General features: G+C 38.7%; 1 protein-coding gene across 2 annotated transcripts in view; it reads right to left on the bottom strand.

Annotated features, from left to right (window-relative positions):
- IL17RD (interleukin 17 receptor D) overlaps positions 1 to 12,046 on the bottom strand; it is a 66,090-nt gene that overhangs the window by 6,379 nt on the left and 47,665 nt on the right. For both annotated transcript variants that reach the window (XM_060766094.2, XM_060766092.2), the window contains exons 4-10: positions 9,896 to 10,014; positions 8,016 to 8,136; positions 6,804 to 6,848; positions 6,544 to 6,695; positions 4,931 to 4,996; positions 1,487 to 1,541; positions 385 to 495 (exon numbers count right to left, since the gene is read on the bottom strand). In XM_060766094.2, coding sequence (XP_060622077.2) covers positions 385 to 495; positions 1,487 to 1,541; positions 4,931 to 4,996; positions 6,544 to 6,695; positions 6,804 to 6,848; positions 8,016 to 8,136; positions 9,896 to 10,014 — 669 coding nt within the window. The remainder of the gene's footprint in view (positions 1 to 384; positions 496 to 1,486; positions 1,542 to 4,930; positions 4,997 to 6,543; positions 6,696 to 6,803; positions 6,849 to 8,015; positions 8,137 to 9,895; positions 10,015 to 12,046) is intronic.

The following is a 12,046-nucleotide window of genomic DNA, read 5'->3' as shown; positions in this document are numbered from 1 at the left end:
TCAAATCCAGGGAGAGCACAGATGAGCTCCCTCTGTCAGCTCCAGCTCCCATGTGCGGACATAAGAGAAGCCTCCCACAAGGATGATAAAACATCAAAAATCTGGTTGTCCCCTGGGCAACGTCCTTGCAGATGGCCAATTCTCTCACAACAGAAGCGACTTGCAGTTTCTCAAGTCGCTCCTGATACAAAAAATATTATTATTACTATTATTATTATTATTATTATTATTATTATTATTATTAGACAGTTTCGAGTGGTATAGAGATTCCAACATCAAAAATGGTTGAAGGAACATACTTCAGAGAACAGAATACCCAGCTTCTGAACAGCTCAGTTTCCACTATATGGATAAATTCATCCTCTGGATAAAAGAGAAACCTACCTTGTTGCTTTTTGCGACACATCACAGTAAAAAGTGTTGCAAATGCTGAGATGACAACCAAAGGAACAGTAATGGCAATTGCTCTTATAGGCCCTGCCCATGGAGAGTGCACTTTGAAAAAAAAAAAGGGGGGGGGGGAGACAAAGAGACACCAAATTAGTTCAAACTGAGGCATTTGAACAATCTCATCTTTTATTGTCATTGTTGACACATGTAAAATGAATTTATCTGAACCAACCAGGCATGGGCAAACTTTGGCCCTCCAGGTGTTTTGGACTCCAACTCCCACAATTCCTAACAGCGAGTAGGCTGTTAGGAATTGTGGGAGTTGAACTCCAGAACACCTAGAGGGCCAAAGTTTGCCCATTCCTGAACTAAACTAATGGTTTTTTGTGATGCTTCTACATAGATGGACATTCTCCCATTCCTATATAATTCCTATATTAAAAATGAAAAACACACCCTGCTCTGACTTGCAGTACACAACGTATCTTTCCATCAATTGTCACAAAAGTTATAAATACTGTAGATTACAACCTCCATCCAAATTAGAAGCCTGAATACACACTGCTGTGATGATACAATTCCTTCCCCCTCCTCCTACACACACAATCACAAAACAGCCTGGCACTGGTTAAAAATGCTGATTCTCTTTCATGCAAGGCAGTACCAATAATGAGAAGGAAACAGAGCAATTGGATCATGTCTGAGCATCTAACTTGATCTTCCCCTTAACAGGTTCTTTAAAACATGTAACAGGAAAGGGTTATGGGTCATCTGTGGGCTTTCTACAATAAATAGGCCAAAGAAGCAATCTCAGAAGGAAACTAAAAATTATATTGCCGAATGCTTTTACGGATGGAATCACTGGGGTCTTGTGTGGTTTTGGGGCTGTATGGCCATGTTCTAGCAGCATTTTCTCTGGATGTTTCACCTGCATCTGTGGCTGGCATCCTCAAATGATCCTCTGAAGATGCCAGCCACAGATGCAGGAGAAATGTCCACAGAAAATGCTGCTGGAACACAACCATACAGACCAGAAATTACACGACACCCCAAACGAAAAAATAATCTCTTTTGCTAAGTAAGCCAAAAATCATACCTGGTTTGAGTGCATAATGCATTGTTTTCCTTGTTGTGTTGGTGTCATCAACCAGCTTATAAAAAAGATAGGAAGGCAATTATTGAATATGTTATACTGCATTTTAATGTAGGAAGGCAAAAAGGTTGCAATATATATATTTAAGACAAGAGGAAAGTATTGTGTTTGGCGGACCTAGGCGTGAAGACATTTTTTCTCACATTCTTCTTCTCCTGCATATTTTGCTCATATTTATTATTTATTTATTTACAGTATTTATATTCTGCCTTTCTCACCCCAAAATGGAATCAGGGCGGATCACAAAACACATATTCGGCAAACATTCAATGATGATTATACAATGACAAGAGAGACAATAGATACAGGTATATATATAAGCTTTCCCAACTTTCGGCATCTTTGGAGGCTGGGCTCTGTTCTGGCCACAGGGGGGTGCTGTTGCTCCATCTCCTTGTCAAAGACCTTACTTTGTTTGTAAACTTTCCTCCTTTTTCTAATTGAAACGCCAGGCCTAATATACCTTCTCTCTTTAATGCGGTTCCTATTTATCTACCCACATTGTTGTTTTCGATCCGCTAGGTGGGTGGAGAGCTGGATTGAAGGTCAGGAGCTCACCCTGACCCAGTGAGTTGGCAAGATTTACTGCAGCTGCAGCTGGTGATTAACCTGCTGTGCTAAAGCTAGCCCCGGTGCTCAAAATCCAGATCTGGTTTTCCCAAGCTTGTGTGTTCCAGGGTATGTAAATGCAGTGGGTAAGAAAGATTAATACCCCCACTTTATGGAAATAGTTCCATCAAAGATTGTACCCCATAGGTTTTAGGCCCTCCAAGGATAAAGTTATGATTTTAAAAGCTCAGAGAACCTATGAACAACTTTGCTAATGCTTCATCATCTGATACAGCATCAAGTGATGACTTTGTTAATGAATTGCTAAACATCACAATTTTAGTGTTTCCTCAAACATAATGCTTTTCATGAGGATGGGTTTACAGATTAACCCCTACGTAAAGAGCAATCAGGTGCTGAATGCATGTGTGAACCTGTCCAGACTTGGTCCAGATGGAAAAAGACAGTTTTAAAAACAACTATAAAACACTACACAGAAAAATAGCCATAACAGAGTGGGCTCTTGGTATCTGGTGGGAGTTGGTTCCAGGACAGATACATACACACCTGTCGTTCCTAAAATCCATGGACGCTCAAGTCCCATTATATACAATGCCATAAAATGGCATCTCTTATATAAACTGACAAAAACAAGGTTTGCCTTTTCAATTTTGGTTAATAAATTTCAGGCTATGGATGGTGGATTCCGTGGATATAGAGGGCCACCATCTGTAAATACTAACAAGAACTGCAGCTTCAGAACTTCATTCCATAATCTACTCATAGTAACAATCACAACATAGGTGTCACAGCACCAGCTCAGAATACCTTTCTACAGGCTCACCATGAGTTGAAGTTCAAGTAGCAGACAGGTAAATCTATCCCATCCATTTAATAATAATAAAAAGTGAAACCAAGTGTCATGGAAAGCATCTGTGTTACAGCCGTGGCTTTGCTCATGCATCTACTGTGCAGTTTCTCCATTAATGCTAACTCTCATAACCTGTTTTTCCATTGCACTGTAGAAATCTTTTGATCCTTCTTCCAGGCAGCCTTAATTTCCATGTGGGCTGCCAGCCAGAAGACAGAAAGAAGGGCTTTCTGCAACAATGCCTCATTACTCCCCTCACGGATTGCCAAAAGATCCAGGGCTGGAAATATTTTGATTAGTTTTTTTGTGTGGTTATTTGAGATGCTTCAATGAAAACCTCCTCCCAAAATGAACAGACCATGTCACAAGGATATATAAAACCATTCCCACTCAATTCCACTTTCTACCCTACAGCATAAGTTATATAGTTTAACTTTAGTAGGGATAAATACCATCTCAGAGTAAATGTGGTGATACATATTCCCTTGTCTGAGTTCAGGCAGTTGTCAAAGGTGATACTATCAAAAATCAGACTTGTAAAAATATAGTATTTTTATTATTATTTTAAATATTTTAAAGTATAATGTTTCTCTCAGCTCTCATTTTAAATTAGCAAATGGAATTAATCATTCTGTCACATTCACAAAATTGAGTTCCCTACAGCCAATTCCTATTTCTGTGCATTAAAATGGCAGTGAGAGCATTCAAGATGAGATCTAATCACAGACATTTTAAGGACAGGCAATATTATGAACCAGACTCTGGTATTTGGGTGTCTGTCTGGTTCAAGCTCTATCACTAGAGCAGAGCCACTGACCTATAAGTGTTAACTAAATAAGCTTTCACCAATTAACTAGGCTGCCAATTATAACAACCAATGTTCAAAAAGTATCATTCACTTCTGTTTCCAGTCATGGATTCTGCTTTGTAATTGAGTTATTTTAAGATGCTTTTAATTCTCAAGGTAATTTTAAAAACACATGTTGTTAATTTTATGTTTATTTTATCCATATATTTTATTATTTGTAATCTGCCTTAAGTCCTAGGAGAAAGGCAGTAAAATAAGTAACAACTATAGTTTAAATTGGGCCATGGTGGTGCAATGAGTTAAACCACTAAGCTGCAGAACTTGCTGACCAGAAGGTTGGCGATTCAAATCCGCAGGACAAGTGAGCTCCTGCTATTAGGCCCAGCTTCTGCTAATCTAACAGTTTGAAAACATGAAAATGTGATTAGATCAACAGGTACTACTTCAGCAAGAAGGTAAGGGCGTTCCATGCAGTCATACCAGCCACATGACCTTGGAGGTATCTACAGACAATGCTGTCTCTTTGGCTTAGAAATGGAGATGAGAACCACCACCCCAGCGTCAGACTCAACAAGACTTAATGTCAAGTGGAAAACTTTACCTTTACCGTTATAGTTTAAATTAATGTTTTGAACAGTTCTATATGAAATCAATCATCCCAAGAAGAAAATGTCTTAAACTCAGAATCATTATTTGGACGTACAAATTTAGAGCGGGAAAGATGTATTGCGTTTTTTAAAAACTGGATTGGGTTTGGACATTGGGTAAAAAGTAAAAATACTCAAACATATGTAATTGGACATTGGGTAAAAAGTAAAAATACTCAAACATATGTAAAGACTGAAACATGCTGGTCCATAACTTGCTATTGCCAATTTTAAATGTTAATCAGTATCCCAGCCCTCAAATAATATTAATTATAATACAACCATGAAAGCTAAGGAGCAGCAGTTAAAAGTCTTTTTTGATTATCAAGAGTATGTGATTGCACTACGGATGGTACTAAACAGAATATTATCTCCATGGCTGTTACGCAAAGATAAAGCACGTTCTAAATGTGCTCCCAATGTCATTGTTTATGAAAGACACTGGCTCCTTCTATTTAAGAACAAAATCCTATTTCTTTCCTTCCCAAATCCAGAAACTACAAAATAATTACCTCAATTATATAATCTCCTGGTGAGACATTCTGAAGAACACAGCTTGTGATATCTGCATTTTTCTCCTAAGAAGACAAAAAGGCAATAATTTTAATAAGTTATTTATATGCCTTTGAATAGTAGCAGAAAATTCAACATGAAAAGCCTACCAGTCTGGAAATGCACACTGCTTCCTAAACATCTGACATTCATCTGGTAGAGATAAATGCAAACCCAGAACAAGATTATTAAGCCCAAAGACTTCAGAGCCCTTGGCCTTATAAACGTAGCACAGTAATCATAAAAACAGTTAAGAACTGTAATCCAAATACCAGTGTGAATGTAGGTGCAGAAGGCTCTTTCCCTCCCACTAGAAAACCTTGCTCCACTCATAGACCAGCTCTTCTGGCCTACAGCCAAACATATCAAACAGCCCAAGGGAGCAAATTCCAAAAACGAATGCATATGATGGAAAGCAATCAGCATTTCACCCAAGGAAATGAGATCTGCACAATGTCTTATGGACTGTGAGGAAAACATTACATTAATATTCCATAGAAAGCTACAGAACTTCAAAGCACTCTTAGCTCAGACATACTGCTTATTGTCTCAGGTCATCAAAAAGAAGGGGGGAAAAGATTCCAGTAATGCTTGCAAAAAATAAAATTGCAACCCTTATTTAAATCTACATTAAAAATATGCTTATAGCAAGCCAAGTCAATAGGGTGTTCTATAGTGTTACAAATCCTATTACCCATAGCACTAGATATTACACTTTCTTCAAGAGATCAGTGCAAATAGGATTCCACTGTTATGGCACACTGTTGAAAAGAAGCTCCACATTATTACATTAAGCACAATCCAGTAACACTAAAGCACTTTTTCGTGTGCCGGTGATTTCGTTCACTTCCTGAAAGCTTCCTTACTGAAGACCACTGGGATTTGAAAGGGATTGTGAATAGATCATAGCTATTTTGGCTTTTCTGGGAAGAATGGGTACTTCCCAATGCATTTTAAGTGTCACAGTATATTCTCCACAGATATAATAAGCATGTTCCACTGTCTAAAAAGTAAATTTAATTTCAAATGATGGGCGCAGGAAATACTTAATCATCAGAGAGCAAAGGTGTCACTGTATCTGCCATTCATGAAGACAAGTTTGTAGTTTAGGGATACTTGACCTGTAAACCAGAGCTGAAAATACTGTGGTGTGTGTATCACCACCAGTTGATTTATGGCAACCCCACGGATTTAAGTGGGTTTTCTTAGGCAAGGAAAACTCAGAGGTGGTGTTGTCAATTCTTTCTGCTGCAGAATGCAGGCATATACATTATATCTTGTGTGTGTGTGCTTGTGTGTATGCCACACACATGTGTGGCATATGTATATGTACACATATGGTGATCTGATGTAAAGTTGTGTCATCAGATTTAAGAGACCGGCATAGATCAAAGCGGCTCAGATTCCAGCACAAATGTGCTCCTGGTTATTTCCCCCATAATTCAGCCCTGTCTCAGCCATCCTGGCAGAACAGCTCTGCTGCCCAAATCTGCTGCCAGTATATCTTTAAAGATACCAGACCTATTCCAACAATTTCATATATACACAACATTGTAAATCATACTCAACAAACCTGTCTACAAGTCTTCTGCTTGAAGTTTCCGTCACTTTTCAACTTGTAGTGCAGATAATAGTATCTGAATCCAAAATTATGTGGTGCATGGTCAAATGATATGTGCATATTAAAGCCTTGCTGTGTAACATTCAGGTTTCTAGGTTTCCAAACTATCAAAGAAAAAGATGTTTAGACATGGATTAAGTATACTATTTCAAAAATCCAAACACAGATTATCATCTAAACACAGATAGCATGAAACAAGCAGTTCTACTTACAAGGTTTGCAGGCTATATTTTCTGGCTGTAGTAGCAATTCACAAGCTAGTAAGAAAAATGGATACAAAAAAGGACCAGTTAACCTTTCCCATAAAAATTCATTTTTAAAAATATTCATTCAGCAACCAAGGGAGAGGGATATTTTTGGTACTAGTTTTCACAGGGTGGCTCCCACATCAGCCAAGAAATTTGAACACTGACCAGAGAGGGTCTTGGAAAGTACAACCATTTTAGACACCCCTGGGAAAGCTCTTGACAAAGTCATGGTACTGTCAGCTATTACCAGCACACAGTTCTTGCAATGGGACAGAACAAGCATTGCAAAATAATAAATCTAATGCAGTTATACACATTTTCTCACCACTTTCTTGTTCACTATACAAAGAAGAGGAACATCATTATACCAGCACTCCATATTGTTTCACCAAGTGAGAAAGAAGTACTTTTAATCCTTGGCACCTGCGGGTTATTTCACTCCATAAAGAGAAGCACTGGATTGGGGACAAAGGAGTCAGAAAGCCTCTTCACACAGGAATATAACCCAGACTATCAAGGCAGAAAATTTCACGATATCTGCTTTGAACTGATTATCGAGTCCACGCTGCCATATATCCTAGTTCAAAGCAGATATGGATATTTTATTTAGCTGTGTGGAAGAGGCCAAAGTCTCCAGCTTTTCTGAAGGAACCCAGTCTAAGATGTACTTAGAAAGAGAGGAGCACAAGCTCACCAAGCCAAGAGAGAATTTTCAGCCTCTATTCCTGCATTTAATAAAGTGGAAGTGGCAAGCAACTGATAGGTTGCATGCACTGGGCCCTGATTCTCAGAAGTGTTATGGCTGAATTAAACCTTGAGAATATGGGGCACTTATGGAAATACAGCTCAGAACCTGCTCTTGCACTCCACCATTTCTGTGGATGTAGGAACTGACTGAGACCACTTTTAGTCTTTTACAACTGCTTGGAAAAGGTTCTCTTTTTCAAGAAGGCGGGGTGGACAGACTCCCTCAGCATCATGACCACGGGATGGAGAATTCTGAACGTTGCAATAAAGAGTATTTATACTAGTTTTGCTTCATCTGAAGTCTCTGAATCCATTTTCTTTAAACGTATGTTCTGATGTGTTTTTTTAAATTTACTACCTGCTTTCATTAACACTTTAGAGTAGACCCAAGTTTCTTTAAAATTAGAAAAAAACTACTGTTGTACTTACGCCGAGTTCTGAAGAAGAAAGGGTGATAGTTACTTTCATTCTTAATGGATGGAAAAGGAACAATCTTTACAAAGTAGTCAGTTTCAAATTTCAGATTTAGAAAAGGCTGAGATTCCACACCCTGAAATGGGAGAAATGAAAGACTGTAAGTAACTTGATTCCAAAATTTCCTATGTGATCATTTCAATGCCATGTGTTCTCGTAATTCATGTTCATAGTTCCTATTTGTGATAATCACAGTTTTCCATTATTTGCAATTTACAAATTACAAAGGACAAATGGAGAATAGGCAAGAAGATGCAAGGTAGCTTGGATGACTTTCAATCAAAACCAGACAGTGCTAACGGATACTATACTGCCAATGAAGGTCAGATCAGGTATCTTCAACACTATAGTTATACACATCGGAAACATGGGCAACAATAAAGTTAGAGGAGGAAAAACTGGCAGTGACTCATTGAGCCATGGAAAGAAGGATGTTTGGCATGACACTAAGAGATAAAGCCAGCAACAAAGAACCGGAGTATGAGACATGGTCAATGAAATCTATGAGGCAAAAAGAAGATGGGCAGGGCATATAGCACAAATAAAAGACAACCGATGGGCATGCTGACTAACAAACTAGATACCAAGAGACCACATTCTCAATGGTACAAACCAATGGTTCAGCTATTTGGCCAGAAATGGAAAAGAAAAGCACAGGATCGCATATTTTGACAAATGTGTGAAGCCCAAAGCAGTGGATCAATGACAAATTGAACAGAACAGAATACTTCCTATTTGTAGGTCTATAGGATTATAAGTTACAATGGGGCCACCCATACACATATTTTGTAATTAGTAGCTGGTTTGAGGAGGCTGTAGTAACACAGATTGACTAAAACAGGACAGGCAAAGAAGTTTGGGATTCTGGACTTCCCAAATGGGTTCCCAAAATGTTTTTAAATTTTAAAAAATGGAAACTGGTTAAACTTCTGACATGCTTGTTCTTTGAACTACAAAACAGAAGCACACACCAAAAGCTATCATTCATTTTCTTCCCGGTCCTTCAATTAGCTATTCTGTGTTGCAAAAGTATGGCAATAGTTCATAAAGAGAGGAGAGTACACTCAGCCGCACAAGAAATTATAAAGGAAACAATGCTGAGCAAAAAACAAATCTGATCTGGAAAATCTCTCTCTCTCCCCCCCCCCCCCCCATCTTATCTAAAAAAGCATCTGAGGCAGTCTTATAGCCTCACAAATACATTAATATTTTCTGGGAGTCCTGTGGTCTTGGCCCTCCACATGAATGCTCAACATCTGCTGGCATACTGTTCTTCTAACAGATGGCCATTTTCCTCCAGAGCACTCAGATATCAAGTGCCAAGGACACAAATGTTATTGTGTGCAGTTCTTGACACAGATAAGCACTTCCTTCAGCTACTTGTCCAAACTGTACATTTCGCCTTTGTTTCTTCAGTAACCAAAAGGGACTCATGGAAAGTTCACATTAGTTCAAGATGCAAAAGAGCAAATAATAAATGCCTATGATGCCTAAAAGGAGGAGAAAGAAAATTGAGAACTAGGAAAACAGAGGGTTAATTAGGACCTGCTGAACTGTGATTGTTAAAAAATAGGTATAAACCTAGAAAGTATTTTCCTGTTTCCAATATTACAATTAAACAAGAGATCTTTTAATGAGCAATCCATCACACACATACAAATGATCAAGATGACATTTTTGAAGAGGACTGGTATAAAGTTCTAACAGCTATAGCAGGCCTCATAAAAGAATGATTCTAGGATTTGGGGCCCAAAAGATTCAAAAGATTATATACGGGGATATTTATGTAAGGTCCTCTCAAATCCACAGAATATTTCCCTGAATGTCTTACTTACAGTCCATTTATAACTTGAATTGAGCTGCTTTGGATCTTTCAAAGTCAACTGTTGACACTGTCTTCCTTCTGATTTTAATTCTTCAAGTATCACCCGAAATCCTTTTAGAAATTCAATTCCTGTATAAAATTAAACAAAAAGACCCTCACTGCTTACATATGTAACAGTAGGCTGCTTTAATAAATAGGATGTCTGTCTGTCTAACAGAGCCATGGAACCTTAACAACGGATACTTAGCGTTCATACAAAAAAAAAGGCCACATAAATAATAAGCCTTGACGCTGACTGGTTTCTAGAAGGATTGCACAGAATTGGTAGACCATTCTGGCTGAATCCCAAAATGAATAAGGCCAATTTGGGCCAATTCTTACCAGTATCAGATCAATCAAACAGGTCTAATTCGCTTCCAGAAAGGAACAGAACTGTCCAAAGCTGTTTATTTATTTATTTACTATATGCCCCGCCCTTTTCACCCGAAGGAGCTTACAAGTAGGCAACAATTCAATGTTATATGAACAAACATGTAAAAACAATAAAAATTAAAAATCTATGCATTAAACAATAAAAATCTATGCATTAAAACCAATTATTAAAACCACACAAATCCAAAGTCAAAAGTCCAAAAGTCATTCCAATTGTGATTACACTTATTTCATATCCACTTATTGAATTGAATTACTCTGCGGAGGCTTGGTCCCACAGCCAAGTTTTTAATTTCTTTCTAAAGGTCAGGAGGGAGGGAGCTGAGCTGGTTTAACTGGGAAGGAGTTCTACAGTCGAGGGGCCACCACCGAGAAGGCCCTGTCTCTCGGCCCACCAGTTGTGCCTGTGAAGGAGGTGGGACTGAGAACAAGGCCTCCCCAGAAGATTTTAACCTCTGAGATAGTTCATAAAGAGAGATACGTTCAGACAGGTAAGCTGAGCCAGAACCATTTAGGGCTTTGTAGGCTAAAGCCAGCACTTTGAATTATGTTCGGTAGCAGACTGGCAACCAGTGGAGCTGGCATAACAGGTGGATTGTGTGGTTCCTATATGCTGCTCTGGTGAGGAAATTGCCTGCTGCCCTTTGGACCACTTGAAGCTCCCGAACAGTCTTCAAAGGCAACCCCACGTAGAGAGTATTGCAGTTTAAACTGATCCAGACAAAAAAAAAACAAGTGGGAAAGGGTCAAACAGTGTGTTTCCAACATAAGGAAAAGACCAAGATGGGACAGCAGGAAATTTATTGCAAACTTATCATTAAATCTGAGGCAGTAATCCGATTTGACTCTAATGCTCCAACCACATCGCTTGTGGAAATCTTCTACCTCTCTTCATTTGTTTACTAGATTTAGCTGTCAGTAAATAGTTTGAAGAGCTTTAAAAAGTGGGGTGAATGCCTCTGTATAGACATTTCTGGAATAGAAGGACTACTAACAGCCAGTCATGTATTATGAACAGACCATACTTTGAAGGGTTCTACAACGTGCTGCTACGACAGCTGTACACTCAGTGAAAATCCTTAGTGCCACAACAAAACGAACAAAGAACATAGAATTGATACACTTTCCTCTTAGAACAAATAAGAGGAACCAAAGCATGTTTTTGAAGAAAGGCGCTTTGTATCACTGGCCAGCAGGGAATCTTGTCTAGGCTGGTCCTAACATGAGGCAGAATGAGGTGGATGCCTCAGGCGAATCTGGGGTGTGAAAAATGGCTTCCAAATTGTTAGTTAGTGATTATGGGTTTTTCTTTCTTTCCAGGAATGAAGTTTGTTCTGCCAAGGATGTTTCTCCCTCCCTTGTGTGCCAAAATAACCTGGCTGGTTTTGGGTACTGTGTGTTTTGACTTAGGGGAACAGCAGGTGAGAGGACATTTGTTGTTTCACCTCAGACAGCAAGATGTCTCAAGTCAGCCTGGATGTGCATCTACTTTTGAGGTTAAAAAAATGCAGCTGTGTCTCCAATTTAGCTCTTTGTGGTATTTGTAGTGAAAGCACCATTCATTTCAAGAACCTCTATTCTGAATAACCAGGGCATGAATGAGTCTAAGCAACTATCAGCTGGGTGCAATTAAAAAGGAATAGGGACTTTTCCCATATTTCAAAAGCACTTAAACCGAAATTGACTGCAAGAGCTTCACTTTGTACATTTTGTTGTGCTTGAATTCAGT

Source organism: Anolis sagrei, chromosome 2, assembly GCF_037176765.1.
Source record: "Anolis sagrei isolate rAnoSag1 chromosome 2, rAnoSag1.mat, whole genome shotgun sequence".
In the NCBI taxonomy this organism is placed as follows: domain Eukaryota; kingdom Metazoa; phylum Chordata; class Lepidosauria; order Squamata; family Dactyloidae; genus Anolis; species Anolis sagrei.
The sequence above is the reverse complement of the archived record's forward strand: the minus strand, read 5'-3'. Positions and strand labels throughout refer to the sequence as shown.